General features: G+C 38.5%; 1 protein-coding gene across 1 annotated transcript in view; it reads right to left on the reverse strand.

Annotated features, from left to right (window-relative positions):
- Positions 1 to 16,336, reverse strand: part of LOC139792913 (mediator of RNA polymerase II transcription subunit 1-like) — a 23,175-nt gene extending 6,839 nt beyond the window's left edge. Inside the window, exons 1-8 of the mRNA XM_071736882.1 lie at positions 16,273 to 16,336; positions 14,586 to 14,720; positions 5,611 to 5,665; positions 5,024 to 5,156; positions 3,902 to 3,930; positions 1,616 to 1,687; positions 1,453 to 1,527; positions 227 to 297 (exon numbers count right to left, since the gene is read on the reverse strand). Coding sequence (XP_071592983.1) covers positions 227 to 297; positions 1,453 to 1,527; positions 1,616 to 1,687; positions 3,902 to 3,930; positions 5,024 to 5,156; positions 5,611 to 5,665; positions 14,586 to 14,720; positions 16,273 to 16,336 — 634 coding nt within the window. The remainder of the gene's footprint in view (positions 1 to 226; positions 298 to 1,452; positions 1,528 to 1,615; positions 1,688 to 3,901; positions 3,931 to 5,023; positions 5,157 to 5,610; positions 5,666 to 14,585; positions 14,721 to 16,272) is intronic.
- Between the last annotated feature and the right edge of the window lie 414 nt (positions 16,337 to 16,750).

Below are 16,750 nucleotides of genomic sequence, written 5' to 3' on the forward strand. Positions count from 1 at the left end.
CTACAAAGTCAATGTTGCAGTAGCTGATAAGCAACCTGTCCTCTTGTATTTTTTCCTTCTGTCTGTCTGTACACTGTTTGAGCATACAGACACAGGAAGTGCCTAGAACATGTTTTACTTATAATAGAGGATCTTAACTATAAACAAAGGTCATCTCACTAGGGGTTTGAGGGGTTTTTTACAATTCTTTGAACCAACAAAACAAAAGAAGAAAAAAAATTATCACCTCCAGTTCTTGGCACCAGGTGTCCTACTTTTCCATGAAGTATTTCAGTAATTCTGTTTACATCCTGTGTTCTAGTTCAAAAACATCTTGATTAGTGTTTCCTGAGTTGCAGTGCTAGCTAGGCTAATGTAAAGGGTAAGTTGCACCTTTAATCAAAGGGAGACGATGCTTTCTTGAAAGCAGATTGTGTCTCCACTTGTTATGACAGCTTCCAAAACACCATCATTTCACTCATGCATTACTACTCCAGTTTCCACTCTATCTCTAAGCTGTCTCCTGTTGCAATTTGATGTGCTATTTACCAGAAATGAAGGAGGACAAAAATATTGGAGTGGCAGGTTGAACAAAGAATGAGGAAATAACCAGGATAAACTAACTCAAACAGAACCAATCTCTAACCTCAAATGTGCTCATACAGCTGTGTACCTAGGTGTGTATCAGAAGTTGGCAGTACATTAATTTGTATCATTGATGAGACAAATAGTCTATTTAACTCATCAATAATATTTACTGAGATTACCTGTGGTTAGCAAGGATAAAGTACATTTGTACACAGAGTTAGCATGTTTCATAATGGACCACTTCACAAAAATAAGACAAAATTATGTCTTAAGTTACAGAAGACCATGTTTGCAGACAACAAGATATCAGAAAAGATTCTTCAAAAATCCAAAGGGAAAGCATGGCCCTCAACTCTGATTTTCTGAGAAGAATGAAAATAATTTTACAATTACCAGACGTTGTAGGAAAATCTGCTCCCCATCTATCCATAATCCTACACTTTGAAAGGGGAAAGGAAAACAAGAAAGACCCAGAAGGAAAGCTAGCATCCACTAGTCCAGATCTAAAACCTGAGCATAGAATGAGATTCCCAAACAGCAGGACCCCAAAAGGTATCTTTTACTTCTGCCACAGAGAGATGTAAACATGATAGCTGACTTTCAGGTGAGCTGTTTGCTCCTAGTGGGTGCTCACATGCACAGATAAATTCTGCAACCAACCAGTTTCCCAGGAAGTCTCTTAGATAAAGGAGAGGATTGCAGCAGATCATCTTGTTTGATGTGCCTGAGGCTGGCAAACTGCAGAAAGGCTTCAAGCTTTCCAGTGGGAGAAAACTCATTAGCCTTCCACATCCTACTCTGCAATTAGATCAGTTAACTTGTTTTTCAGTGAAGTGAAGGGGTGGAGGTGGAGGGAAAGGGAGAAAGAGGTAGACTTCAAGTTACCTGTCTAGAAGAGACATTGAATAAAGATCTTTCTCAAGGGCTTGTAATGCAAGGTATCCCTTAGCTTTCATTTCACTGGAAAAGAAGAAAAAAAAATTTTTGTAAGTAAATGAAAGCTAGGCTATTTATTTTTAAAGTGATTAAAGTAAAAAATAGTTGCAACCTGTTTCCTGGAATTCTATATAGATTTGACAGCTCTTCTAGTATCTTCCCAAAGGCATCATAGTTCTTCATCCTACCAAAAAGAAACAATTGCTAGAAGGCTACTAAATGAGATGGATAGGCAGTCTTGTCTATCTAACTTGCTAGGAAAAGCACTATTTCAGAATGACATAAGCCCCCTCCTTATCAGATCTGGCAAATACAAGCACTGCTTTTGAACCTTCTTAGAAGACACCAGGAAATGTGAGTCCTTAGCTCTGTTGCAAAAAAGCAATGTAATTATAGCTGACACTAGTTAAACATGCACCACTAAAAGCAATAGACGCATATGACAAGTGGCAAAGCACTTTTCCTGATGTTCCAATGAAGCTGGCCATGTAGTAACACATCCCCAATATGATGCAGTTGTATCTTCTTCTTTTTGTTAAAATACCAAGGATTGTATTAATATTTCTCTTCACAGCACCCTGTGGGAGGAGGCAGATCTTTAGCACCATTGGTAGATACATCAATCAAAAAAAAACCCCAAAATAACTGGGGGACAAGTGGCTCGCAGAACATTGTGAAGCAAAGGTTCAAACTACTAAAACCCCTAAATCCCTGCAGATTCTTAGTAGCTCTGATAGCCTGGAACTCCACTCAGATTAACTCAGCAGGTATTTACTCACCTGCTTAAGTGGCTTTTAAATGGATTTTACATGCCTTATGAGCTGTACTCCAAAAGAACTACCTTCCCCTTCAGCAGGGACACCAAATAAGCCTGCCTGGACTTTCACAGTGGGACAAATCCTTTCCAAACAGAAGCCTAAACAAGTCACTCAGCTCTTTCATGACTCTTTCCAGCTGGACTAGTGGGGAAACTGGGAAAAGGGAGGGAAGCAGGCATGAAGGTACAAGCACAGGCACAACACCAACCTAAGTTTTATCTGGCTGGTTCGTTATGGTTTTATAGTTACTTTGAGACTCACAGGAAACATTACACATTTAGCCAACTTCCTTACAACCAAACAAATTACTACCAAGAGGTGTAGAAGGGATACGTGTACTTCATGCCAAATCCTAGCAGAAAGAGGAAGGCAGACAAGTATAACCCACAGTGCCAGTGGTAACTATATGCCATCAGTCAGAGCCAAAGTGCCAGCAATTGATAACACTGGGAGCCAAAACCATGGTAAATGCAAGTTCAAGCTTTAAGGCAGAGCTGATTACACCCATAAAACTAATAACACTTCATTTCTAAGGAATGAGAGGGCTGGGAGAACTGATGATGTATTACAGGTCCACATAAAAGAGAGATGAGCTAAGCAAGGTTAAGCATGATTATTCTTTCTCTATTTACCTTTCTGTTCTGCCAAGGTATTTAAATAAGAATCCAATTTCTTAAATACACTAATTCTTAGTAAAACCTGTAATCTTGGTTGTATTGGCTGGCAACTTCTTAACAGCCTCTGAAGGTGGTGTCCTGACCTGAAACTGCAACTATTCAGACAGAAGACAATGAGGTAATAAAAAATTTTTTTAAAACTTAAAAAAGTGGTGCCCTACTGCTACATGAGAAAATTCAAATAACATCTCCTTCTAAGCATTCACAAAGAAAAACAGGCCATGTGATATCAGCTTGCTTTCATTACTGGGATAGAAGCCTGAAGGACATGCTGTTAGGACATTTGCATAAGGCCAATACGAAGACTATTTAGCATTTGATGGAAGGAGAAGGGGAAAAGTAATATCCAATTTGGACTTATAAATCTGTGAGTTATAATTGTGGTCATCTGTAAATTTCTAAACTTATGGGTCCAAGTAACTCTATAGTTCTTGCAATCAATACAAATTCCAGTATTCACAGACTGTGTTCAACTGGCAGTGAAAGCCAATGTATTAGGATTACTCTCTACCTTCAGTCCTTTGAGGCAAATATAATGTAGCTGTTTACAGCTGAATGACATGAGAAATAAATAATGCCTGAAGTATCCTTTCAAAATTATATTTGCTGCAGTTTTAGCCTTAAATTTGCCACTTGGAAGTGGGTAGTAACAGTTAAAACAACAATCAGTATGGAGCACTGGAACCAATTTCACACATCAGATGAAAAAACAAAAAGGTATTAGTTCTCCTGTTGTTGTCTGGATTTATATTACTTTTTCATAACTCTCGTTTTTTTTTTCTTTTTTTTTTTTCCTTCATATCTTACAATGACATCATTCTAGCCTTGACTTCTGTACAATACTCAAATAAACAAGATTCAGGAATTCCTTTCCATGCAATAAGACTGCACGTGATTCTTTACCTTAGATGCTGCAGCAAGTCATCACAAACCTACAGAAATAAGAGGAATAAGAGAGAGGAGTTTCATGTTTCTTACCATCCTTCATGAAGCAGCTTTTAGAAGCATTTTATTGGTAAAAATAAGATTGTTATTTACTACTTTTAATTAGCAGAATTATTAGCTAACACAAAAGCAAACAAAAACCCACAAAACCCCCCAACAAAGAACAGACTAACATTACAATAGTTAAAATATAAAAGTAATATAATAATTAGAAGAACAGTGGCTCTGCAGAAGAGGATAAAATTAACATGAATAATTTGCTCATAAAATCTTTCCAGAAAAAAAAAACCAAACCAAAAATGCATATTTGCCAGGTTTTCTTTAATTGGTAGTTACTGAGCAAAATTTATCTGGATATGTATTTCCATCCTAATAATATTGTTCATCACTCACTTGATCAACAACCCTGTGCTGGTTAAACAGAACAACCTGAAATTCCTGGGCTGAAAAAGGACTAAATTAACTCCAAATTATTGTAACAATTTGGATACTTACTGATAAAAATCAGAATTAATGCTCCCTGTCCCCTCACAACAGCTTGTTGTTATTATCTTTGATCTGAATAATTGTCTGTAACACTGCACAACTGCAGAATATGGTATGCGAACTGCAGAGTGATGTTTTGCCAATATTTAAATGAGAAATATTGAAAGAAAAAATATCCCCATTAGTAGGAATGCACATACTTCTAAAGAAGGTAGAAGGAAAAAGAGAATCTCTGGGTAACAGCTCCAAAACATCCATTGGGAATACAAAGTGCACTGCACTGCACCTTGGTAGGAAGATATTTTTAAACCCTGTTATTTACTGTATATTTATAATATAAAAGTATGAGAATTTATGCAGGGTTCTATAAAATTCTTGGAAGGTGGCAGTGTCAGCTGTGTTTTACCTTAATAGAGTACTTCATGTCTGTAATGAACTTCTAAGTTTAGGTAAGAGATTCAGATGCTTAATGAGGTAGTGAGCATCATGTACAAGCTGGCAGGTGTGACAAGACCAAAAAGATTTTCTGACGTGGCAGCTGGAGGAGAGGTGGAAGACTGCAGGGAGGTGAGAGACAGAGAAAATTAACTTTACCACAGGAGCTTCTCCAAGATGAGCCAACTTTACATCCATCACATTTCCATTTTTCTCCAGCTGAACTTCTATGTAAAACATGTCTGATGTTATGTAGCAGGTAGTACCCCCTGGGCTAGCATACACATTAAGCCTGAGGAGAGGGGAAAGAGAAGACAAACAAACAAAAAAGGTTTGTATATGTAAAAAATTCTGTCACATGAAGAAAAGAAATGAGTCTAGATTACTTGGTCGTGGGAAGACACACCAGGGATGCTTCAAAAATAACTCTTCCTTGGCTCAGCTTCTGAAAACTCCTCAACCAGGCAATGTATTTGTGCTCTGTTCTTTGCATTATCATCTTCATATGCCAGAAAATATTTACCTCACTTGTAGCTTTGGGACTTAGGCATGCACGTCCCCTCTTCACCCAACAACCTCCCTCACAAAGGGCTAATCAAAATAGGCAGTTATGCTTGTTCCAAGTAACACATCCCATTAGAACACAGAGCTAAAAATAGACGTTGTTGACAATCCATCCAGATGGTATTCCTCACTGGACTTGGGGCCATGCTTGCTCATTTGCATTTATTCCTAAACAAACCTACCCTTTTTGTTTGGATAAAGATTCCAATCTGTTCATCACAGAAAACAATGATTTAGCTGCAAAAAAGAATAATAAAAAAAGATATGTTATGTAATCAGGCTACAATGATAAAGAAATAGAAACAGTATTATCCTGCTTTAAAGGGTACGATTTAGGTAATGAGAAAATAGGAAAATAGTGTCTCTTGCATGACTTCTTGTTATTAATGACAACTATTAAACTATGAATAGTAAGTGCTGTGCTGAGCAGAGCTTATTCTCAGACATTGAGAATAGCTATGGGCTGAAGGGCTAGCTCAAAGATGAGTCACACTTCCACCTCTCTGTACATTTCCCCCCTTCATACCAATAAAAAGGATGCGTAGTTTCCATAGAATATCTAAAAATACGCTTTGAATTATCTGACCACTTGTTACCATTTAATGTCCTCTGTATCTTCTCCATGCAAGAGAGCAATGGGCCATCTGGAGCATTACTGACAGGCTCTTGAAGTGGCTTATCCTGGCACATTTGTGAAAACAAGAGACAGCGAAAGACTCTTTAAATTAGTAGTCAGGGAGGAATATGATTGCATATGAGACACAGAACACTGCTGCCCAGTCCAACCAAACAATACTTATTTCTTTTTGCCAAGTATAGAGGTGTCCTATGACTCTATCTATCTATAAAGTGACAGCACTGGATGGATTTGCTGTGTAGTAACTATAGATCAGAGGCCTTTTGAGCAGGGAGTGTCAAGCAGGAAGCATCTTTACATTTCCTTTTCTCTTGAGCAGAACACAAGCTATGTCAGCTCATTTCACCATGATACCAGAGACCCACTGAGAAAACACTTGGCTTTCAATCTTTTGAGACATCTGCCTAAGTGAAAAGGAGAGATCAGTAAGCACCCAGGTGAACTTAGACTCAGGATGCAAGTTCCAGCTGAAGGTACTAACTTAAGTAGCAAGGAAATTCTTCCAGCTTCTCTTTTAGCACTCATCTGAAAACTTTTCATACCTTGCACTTCACAAAGAACATTCCCTGCTGAAAAGCTTTCACTATGTTCAAACTCAGGACATCGTTTTCAGACTTTAGTAAGACTTCAGTTCAGCATTAATAAAAAGAAGAATGGAAACAAATGGGACTTAGTATACTAAACTTACAGCAGTGCTAACCTGCTTTTTACAAAAATGATTCTTAAGTATAATTAGCTACTGGAAGGGCTGGAAGCATTTAATGACTTAGGGATATATCACAGCAGGAGGGACTCTAGACAGCAGGTTTCAGGCCAGTTTTTGGAAAGCAGTATTTTCTCCCAGTGCTAAGGGCAAGAAATTTTCTTTACATACTATGAATGTGATAACGAATGGAAAATATCCTATTGTATTAGCACTAAATACTGAAGTTAAAATAATGCAAGAAAAAACCTCTAAAGTGTTAAAATAATGCAGGAAACCTGTTTTATCCATTGTTGTAAGAAGAATCAGTATCTGGGTAATATAATATGCACCAGTTTAGGGTTTTGGTTTTTTTTTTTTCCTAAGTCAGGCAGTTTTGGGCCATCCTGGCAACCTGCTTTTACACCATGTACCCTTTTCTCACATAATCTGTGATTCTTACCATGCAAAAGTGGACAAGTTTCAGAGTTTCAGACCATGGTCTTTGTTGGTATTTTAAATGCAGCCGTTCCATTAAAGCATTTGTAGAAATAGCTGTCACAGCACCTGAAAAGCACATCAGTGTTCTAATTATAATGGCATGTATTAACACTGGCAACTAGAACAGTTAGAGGAAGAAAAATTTAAAAAATTGCTATCATGCTTTGAAAGGAGACAGAGAAAAAAATTGATTTAGTTGAATTTTGTTTACAAATACTGAATTTTTGTGAGACTTCTGAGAGAAAAAGGGCAGGGGGACATTTTCTATAGGCAAGTATTCTCAATATTAAAGACAGATATGCAGCCCAATCTTCATCTTGTTAAACAGCTAGGTTTCTTTACCTATGTACAATCTCATATGCATATTCTTAATAAACCCAAAGGCCTTGCCATGGGTTTTAGGCATCCAAATGTCTACACCCACCTAGAGCTCATTAGACCTAATTTTGATAAGAGACAAAAAAATTAGAGATATTTTTTAATGACTGGTAAAACACTGGAACAGGTAGCTAGGAACAGTGGTAGATGCCCTATCCCTGGAAACATTCAGGGTTAGGTTGATGGGACTTTGAGCAACCTGATCTAGTTGAAGATGAACCTGCTCACTGCAGAGAGGGTTAGACTAGGTGACTTTTGAAGGTCCCTACACAGACTGCTCTTTGATTCTGTGATTTTGCAGAGGGGTAGTCTCAAAGCAGAGTCATAACTATCAATTTTTTTCTCATTGGGATGGCAAGGGAGGGGAATGTGGCCAGAAGAAGGAACATTTTCAGCCCATCATCAGTGTCCTGATAAATATTCTTTCAAGCTTTACACAGAATCCAGAGGCTCAAAGGAAGTTTTTTTTTTCTGAGTTGTTGTATACATAATCATTAATTGCATCAGGAATAAAGCTGGGGTGAACTTCTTAATACATCAGCCTGAGACAGGCAGGAAGACTCCAGACTGCTTAATAAGAGGAAATTGAGTCCCTGCAACACGCCACCCATTCTGCTCTGCTGCTTAACACCAGAAGAAAGATTGCAAAGTGCTTCTTTGACCTAAAGGGCACAACAGCCACAGAAAATAATCCCCTCTGAGCAAACAGTACTGCAGGGGGAGAAGGAGACAGATTAGGAGGGAGACCTCTGTACCCCTTGCATATACCAAGCAAGGATGGTGACTAGGAGCTGGCAGCACCTTCCTCCTGCTGGGAGGATGAGAGAGCAGCAACCACAGTCCCCTGATAAAGCAGGCTGACCAGCTGGAGAAAGGGGAAGCAGTGGATCCCAACCAGCTCTTGCAAGCACTCCTTCTGGGGAACAAGCCCACTCATCAGTGCCTTGGTGCCTGTAGGGGGGCTGCAGCCCACCCTGTGCCTCCATCTCCCTCACAGAATAAGAAACTGGGGCTCCTACTTGTGGTACCTGCACCACAGCACCCACAGGTGCTGTGCAAGGCAGAAGGGTTGCTCCCTCACAAAACTGGTCCCCAGGGGTAGTGTTTAAACTTGGGAACCTTGACAAGAGCAGCAACATTACCTCAGGTCTGCTAATTTTTAGAAGGGGTAAGGCACCCTATCAGACATGCTCTTCCACACCTAAGTCCTGAGAAGAAAGCATAATGTCTGTCCCCATCTTTTCAGAAGATACAGCACTTTCTGGAAAAGAATGAATTTAACTGGGGAGAAATGTAAGGGGAGGTAGGATAGCAACAATCACTCAGCAAAACATGCAAGCTCTCCAGAAGGGAGATTTCAGTCTAGCTCAGGTGTGGAAGAGTGCTTTGTATTGTACTTGTGTATCCTTTTGAGGTCACCTCCTGTTGCTAGTCTCCTTGTACACAGGCAATGTACACACAATGGCAGCCTGAGGTTTAAGGTTTAACCCTGGACTTTTATATAGGGAATAGCTTGAAATTTTGTCACTGGGACAAAAAGTCACTTGGTCTTGCCAGGTCTACTGCAAGAAGAGCGTGTCTTTTACATAACCCTGTGTGACACTGTTTCAAGATCTCTTCCAGCAGGCTTTCTGTGTTCAGATGCCATCAGTCACCTTGCAGCGCCTGAATGGTTTCACAACACATAAAGACAATTATCTTGGATATTTATGCAGGTTCCCAAGTAGAAAGTAAACAGTTCAGAGGCCTCACTAAGATTAGAGAGAAAACTAGGGACCTAGGAATCCCAGTAGAATTATAAGGTATGTGCCAAAAAGCAGTATATGTCTCCAAACAGAAAGCTGTCGAGAACATTATTTAGTGAAAGTCAATGCAGCTGAGTAAGTTGAATATGCTTGCATTTCAGCTTTTACAAAGGAGGAAGAAGGTGATCAAGTAAATGATGATGTAATTCTATAGTTACAATAGATCACCCTTCCATAAAGTTATTAACTTGGCTTATGCAATTAAATATTAATTTATTTTTTAAACTTACAATAAAAGTGACTATAGGTATTATCACAATCTTTGCCTGTGATGTGGTGCATTCATTTAAATACATATTTTCAGAAGTTCTTGAAAGCCATTTTAGCTTAGGTTTGTTTGAAAAATGTGCTCATAAGCTTTCTGCCAGGCAAGAACATGCACTATGGTCCATGTAAAGTAAGCAAGTTTCCTGAGTTCAGATCATATGAATGGGTATGTGCATATTTGACATACTACGGTGTGATAGTGTTTGTATTTCTGTGGTAATTTTCATGTTTGTCCTGACCCAGAGCTCATTGGTGTCTTTGTGGACTTGATACTGACACCAGTGGTTTGTTCATGTCCCAAAGAAGTAGAAAGGTAAATTATTTGCTGACCCTCTTGAAGAGAAAATAATAGAGGGAAACATGCCACTGTTTACCCTGTCTGCACTGTATCTGTTTTGCCAGTACAAAGGGCTTGGAGTTTAAGTAGCCACAGTCCAGCACGCCTGATAAGCCTAGAATTCACTTTAATTTTTAAACAAAAGATTATAACCCTACCCATTCTGCTCATTTGTCTACTCAGTAGATGCATTAGCATCATTTTTCCAGGAAAGGGCTGGTGCCAGATTTATGTAACAAGACAAATATTGCAAGACAAGTAGTGGCCTACACAAAATATTAACATTGACTAAGTTCATACACAAGAAACAGTGGCTTAAGCATTGTCAAAAAGCTCCTCAGATCAAGGTGTTGTCCCAGTATTCAGAACTGTCATATCAAATTACTACAGTCAAGAGAAGAGTTAAGAGTGTTGAATAATTAAAAATGTTCTAATTATAGCATCTCAGGCTTATTAGATACACAAATGTTTAACTGGGTCAGTTCATGGGAAAAAAAAAAAAAGAAAAAAAAAGAAAAGAAGAGAAGAAAAAAAAAGAAAAGAAAAGAAAAGAAAAAGAAAAAAGAAAAAGAGAAAAAAAGAAAAAGAGAAAAAGAGAAAAAAAGAAAAAAAGAAAAAAAAAAAGCAACTGGCCAAGTATTATAATCAGTATAAAACACAATCAGAATTACATCATGAATCCTGCATGCCCACCTGCTCTAGATTACTGTATTTCTCTGTGTTCACTAAAAACTGGTGCTGAAATAAACTTTGATGTGCACCGTTACAAAATAAGTTGTCCCCACAGAAAATCTGCTCTTCCTCTCAAATATCCGGAGGGTATCTTATCCCCTTTTAAAGGGTGTAAAAGGGTGCTGCTTTATGACCTTTTAAGGAATTCATTATTATTACTACTTTATTTTTGTCAAATTTTTCTGCATCTTCCTAAATTTCTGACTCTGTAATGTGCTTCATAATGCATGCCCTGAGAACACTGTGATTCATATCAAAGCAGCATTTTGGTAATTTCATTGTTCTTCCATTTCTCATGATTTTTCCACTTCATTGAAAAGTACTTTGTTTTTCTGACAAAGGATCAACATATTTTCAATTTGTATTCTTGCATGAAATTCAAGTACACTATTTATTTCAGTGAGGATGCTCTGGACCTAATGCAGAACAAGGTAAAATTTTGCATATAGTTTATTGACATTTTATTGGCATCTTAATGACAGCAATTTGGAAGTATTTCAGGAATTCTATATACGCTGCAACAGTGGAGTATTTTTTCTGTTTCTGTTTTCCTTTCTGGGGCTTGAAGTTGCTTCTTTCTATTAATCATACATCCAGCCTTGATTTTTTTTTCAGCTAAGCAATACAAATCTAAATAAATCACCAGAAATATTTCACTAGCCTTTTTCCGGCACTTTCTTGGATTTGCATCTTTCCAGAAGCCCTCAGCTGAACTGTGGTTCAGAGAAAACAGCAGACCACAGTAAGTCTAAATACAGAACTGGGGCATGAGGTGGTCAGAGGAAACCAGTTGTTCCAGTTACAACTGCAGGATGTTTCAGAGGTGTCACTGTGACTATCTGAATTGACACCTGGTTAGGGGATCAGAGGGAATATTGTGTTATTTCACAGAATCATACAATCATTTGGGTTGGAAGGGACTTCTGAAGATCATCTAGTCCAAACCCCCCTGCAGTAGGCAGGGACATTCTCAATTTCACAGTGCCACAGGATTTTAAACTGATCAGCAGTGATACATCTATAAAATGGGCCTGTAACTGGAACATGAATCAGTGTTTATGAAAAACAGTGAGCATCAAAAGAATTTTTTTTTATTAATCATGGCTGTTCTTCCATCTAGGCAGGCTAAATCCAGTGCTGCTTAGCTTTTATGAACCATAGCTTAGACTGATATGGGCTATAGTTCACGGCTTCACAACCCCTAAGTACTACCATATTTTTTGTTATCTTTCCTTCACTCTCTATATCATCTCCACGGTTATGGAGTGTAAATATTTTGTCCCCAAGAATAAAATCAGAATGTTGGTGTCCACATTTTAGTTCACTGAATCAGTTTTACTTCACAACTTATTGTGAAATATTGTGAAGAATAGTACTTCTGGCACTGTAGTCTGAGGCACTTAACACTAGCAGACTTTGACTGTCTCCTGCTCCTTCACTGAAAGTGGTTAAAATCCTTCAATGCCAAAGGCTGTATAGACAGAGAACAGAAAAGTAGGTTCTTAGCAAATGGTCATGGATGTAGAAATCCATTTCCTGAGAGGGAAAATCTTTTCCTCAGAGCGTAGCCAAGATGTAGCTTGATATTTTATTTCTGTTTGACAATAACATTATAATCGCCAAGTACTTATTGTTTGACTATTTTTCCAAAGGCATCTGGGACAAATAACTGAGATTTGAGCAATTTCATGAGAGAACACGGGAGGTGCTGGCTTCACATGCACAGATTTTCCTGTTACAAGTTTTCAGGTGACACAATAACTGGTGTTCATAACAGAATATATTTTGCTTATCCCATAGCTCATCTTTCTAAGACTCTTCTTAGTCTCAAAGTCTCAAAGCTAACCACAAAGGAGTCCATCTTAATTATCTTGTTTTTCCAGACTGGGAAGCAGAGAGATGAGGAGAGGATGTGACTCCTGAAGATGGCCACAGATGCAGCACTCATGACCAAGCTATGGACATCTATGGCTATGGACATCTGAAGTAAGCAGGAGAGAGATGGGGAAGATTACTATAGAAACACAAGAGGAAAGGCTGTAAAGACATGTATAAAACATCAAGTATCAAATCATATAAAATATGAAAAACAAGAACTATAGATGAAGAAGGATATGGAAAGTAGAAAAGATACAAAGAACACGTGAAAAATATTAATATAAATAAAAATAAGGATAGAATAATATTTTTACAATATTTTTTGTGTTATTTTCATGAGAGAAAAGTGACACGACTGTAGGTCTACTTTGAGCTATTTTAAACCGATATTGGTTTGGAGATGATTGTTAGGCTTAAGTGTTCTGATTAAATATATATCAGGGCATGGATTATATATCATGCAGACTGAAAAAAGAAACAGCACTCAGTGGCAAATACTGATTTCAGTCAAATAGTACATGGGAAAGACACATTTTTCGGGAAAGGCAAGGAAAGACTATAAAGAAGCTCAATCCCAAAAAATTAAAATTAAAGATGTTACATCAGTGACATGAAGACAGGTGCTCCATATAAAGTATGTATTTTACATTGATTGTTCTATATTGGCTAAGCAATGTGATGCTGCTTTTCATATCATCTGTTTTAAAATCAAAACTAATTAAACTGTGAACTTGTTATACATACATATTATAAACATTGTATTATATATATTTAGTGCCTGTATAGTTTTAGACATTTGGTAATTCCTTAACTATGTTCCTACTGTTTTTCTCTGTTCTAATCTCTTATAAAGCAAGTGTGTTGTAACCCTCAAATCTCAGGTTTCCAGATTCCCAGTCACCTACTAGAATCATGTAACTTCTCCTAGCTCTGTTGAATAGCAAGATGAATGACTGCACACTCATTATTACCCTCTGATTGTCATTCAAGTCACTTCACTGCACCTTCTCTATCGACACAAAGCATTTGTGAATAGATTATATTTTTTAAGTGGTAAGAAAGCTACGATTGCTTAGCATCATGACTAGCTCAGATGGAGAACTGAGAATAATGTCATTTCAACAACTAATAGAGCTAAGCAAATGCAGGTATCTCATTATCCAACTGCTTATTATGGTGATCCCACTATCTTGATTTTAGGGAGTAAGTATTTGTTTGCAAGTGTAGGGAGAGGTGTGACAGGTTTGGAGACAGTTACAGATGATGGGAAGCTCCACTGTCAGATGACAGATTAAGATGTCCTTGCATTGAGCAAGAATAGTATGAGCAAATGCCCACACTACCTTTGTATGTGTGTTGATTTGTAATGTTCAGAATCTGAATTGGATTGCTTCATTTTGAGAATAGCTGATGCTTATCTCTGCACATCACTAAAATACTCCCTGGGTTGCATGTGCTAAAAAAGCATAGAAAAATAAATACGACTGCTACCTCATAGAGTTGAACCTCAAAATATAAAAGGGAGATGAAAGTTGGCATGGGAAATGGAGGGACAGTGGACTGGCCAAGACTGAAGCAGATTTAGTAACACTGTGAGAGTTAACTTGTGGTTTAACCCCAGCCAGCAACTAAGCACGACACAGCCACTCACTCACTCTGTCCTGGTGGGATGGGGAAGAGATGGGAAGGGTAAAAGTGGGAAAGTTAATGGGCTGACATAAAGACAGTTTAAAAAGTAAAGCAAAAGTCCCGCGCACAAGCAAAGCAAAGCAAAGAATCCATTCACTACTTCCCATCAGCAGGCAGATGTTCATCCATCTTCAGGAAAGCCAGGCTTCCTCACACGCAAGAGTTACTTGAGAAGACAAACACCCTGGCTCCGAATCTCAGCCCCGTCCTTCTTCTTCCCCCAGCTTTATGTGTTGAGCAGGATGTTGTACGGTGTGAAATATCTCGTTGGTCAAATGGAGTCAGCTGCCCCAGCAAGCATTCCCTCCCAGCTTCTTGTGCACCACCAACCCTCTCCCTACTGAGGTAGCGTGAGAAGCAGAGAAGGCCTTGACGCTGTCTAAGAACTGCTCAGGAATAAGGACAACAACCCGGTGTTATCAACACTGTTTTCACCATGAGTCCAAAACATAGGCCCATGCAAGCTACTATGAAGACAATTAACTCTATCCCAACCAAAATCATCACCGAGCAGAATTAAAATTGCCTTAATCCCAGTCCAGTAAGTTGCTCCCTAAAACTTGGAGTTGTTTTGCCTAGCAGCAGGTACTAAAATAAGCTTTGTCACACCAGATTCTCCTGATGGTTTCTCTGAGAGAAACAGGCACACTCTGAGGGAGATTCAACCCCCCAGTACATGCCCCTTTTCAAGGCTGCCACCACGCTCTGCTGCATCAAGTGGGAGCTACGTAAGACATCTGCACTTGGGCACATCAGTTATATGTCTCAAGCATAGTGTGTCCCGTAAACCTGACCAATAAACCAAGCATAACAAGCCAAGCAACAGTTTGCTATATGCTTTAGTTGTTGACACTTATGATTTCTTACAACTGCTACAAACTGGAGGCCAGAGAAAGCTTCTTGCTCTTTCTTTTGTTAGCAGGGGAGGGATTATTTTCCCCAGAATATAAGGTGGACTTGAACTGGGTAGTTTCTTTCCTTTAGTCCTCTACTTAGGAACACTATTAAATCACAAATTAATTTCATGCATTCTTATGCATCTGTAATAAAACGTTTTATAATAAATTCTCATACAGTTATGCCATCAGCATAAAAGAGAAGAAATTACCTGTAATACCAGGAAACCCTAGTTCCCTATATTGATTTCAGTTCAGGAATGCTTCACCACACAAAAGCCCACACACCCACAGACCCAGCAGATGCCAGGCTAATCGATGGGCTGAAATAGGAGGGTGTCTTCAAAAACCATTTTTTTTTTTCCTGTCCTATTTATCCTTTAGAAAAATGAAGTCTCTCTCACCCCAGAAGATTCATTGAGGTCTTGAGGGAAGAATAGATGTTTTAGGTGTGGTAAGATGGTTTTCCAAATAACATAGTTCATTCGTGTCAAGAGAAATCTAAGGTAAAATTACAGTGTTATATTATGAATACTTTAGATATATCTTGTGTGCCGTAGAATGTATGCTAAAGTAAAAGGAACAAGTATTTACTGTTCCCTGGGAAAGGGATATCAAAGTGGCATATCAATGTTTTTTCCTAGAGATGTGCACTTCTTTTGTCTGACACACCCATCACATCTTTAGCTCTTTAAAAGAAACGAAATTTTTTCCAGTATCGGTTGATTGCTTAGTTGTATTTTGGTACACAATGCAAATTCTAGCAGCACACAATTGATTACATCTCTGCTTAATTACACTTTATAATTTTTCTCTGCAAGTATTTTACATGCAGAGCTGTGCTGTCACATATGCTAATACATAACAAAGGGCAATCACTGCAGACCTCCTTAGGGCCACATTGCAAATGTCTGATACACTGTCTATAAGGTTGTAGGTGCCCACTATAGCAGAGAGCATTGAGCAATTTAAACTTGCTGCTACCTTGGGCTGCCCAACACCAAGTTCCTATGTGGACAATAGAGTGGGATAGTTGCAATACCTGTTCTTCCCTGACAAGTTGCTCTCTTACACTGAGGAGCCAAAGTCATGCCCTGAAACATCATGGGGGCTACAGAGATGCTCTCACTAGGGTCTCACTTGCTAGAAATTGAACACAAAATATTAATGTAGTGCATTTGCACAGAAATATTTCTGCTAGTTTTGGATTAAAGAGCACATTTTTTTCCACTTAGTTTAGGCAAGGCCCTAGGGGACATTTCACAGAGGATGAGGCTGACACTATACTGTCATATATAAAACTGTGTTTTACTGCATTGTGCTATGTAGCTTGGGCCATGGAACAAAAATTCAAAATAAAATTACACTCATTGTCTCAAAAAAGACAATCCAAATAGGAGATCAAAAGAACAAAGGACACATCTACTGGCAAGTGTTATGGTGCAAAAGGGACATTTCTGTAGAGTGAAACATTTGGCATCAAGGACCGGGCAACCACATTGCATGTATTACACAGGGAG

The sequence above is a fragment of the Heliangelus exortis genome, chromosome 2 (genome assembly GCF_036169615.1).
Source record: "Heliangelus exortis chromosome 2, bHelExo1.hap1, whole genome shotgun sequence".
NCBI lineage: Eukaryota > Metazoa > Chordata > Aves > Apodiformes > Trochilidae > Heliangelus > Heliangelus exortis.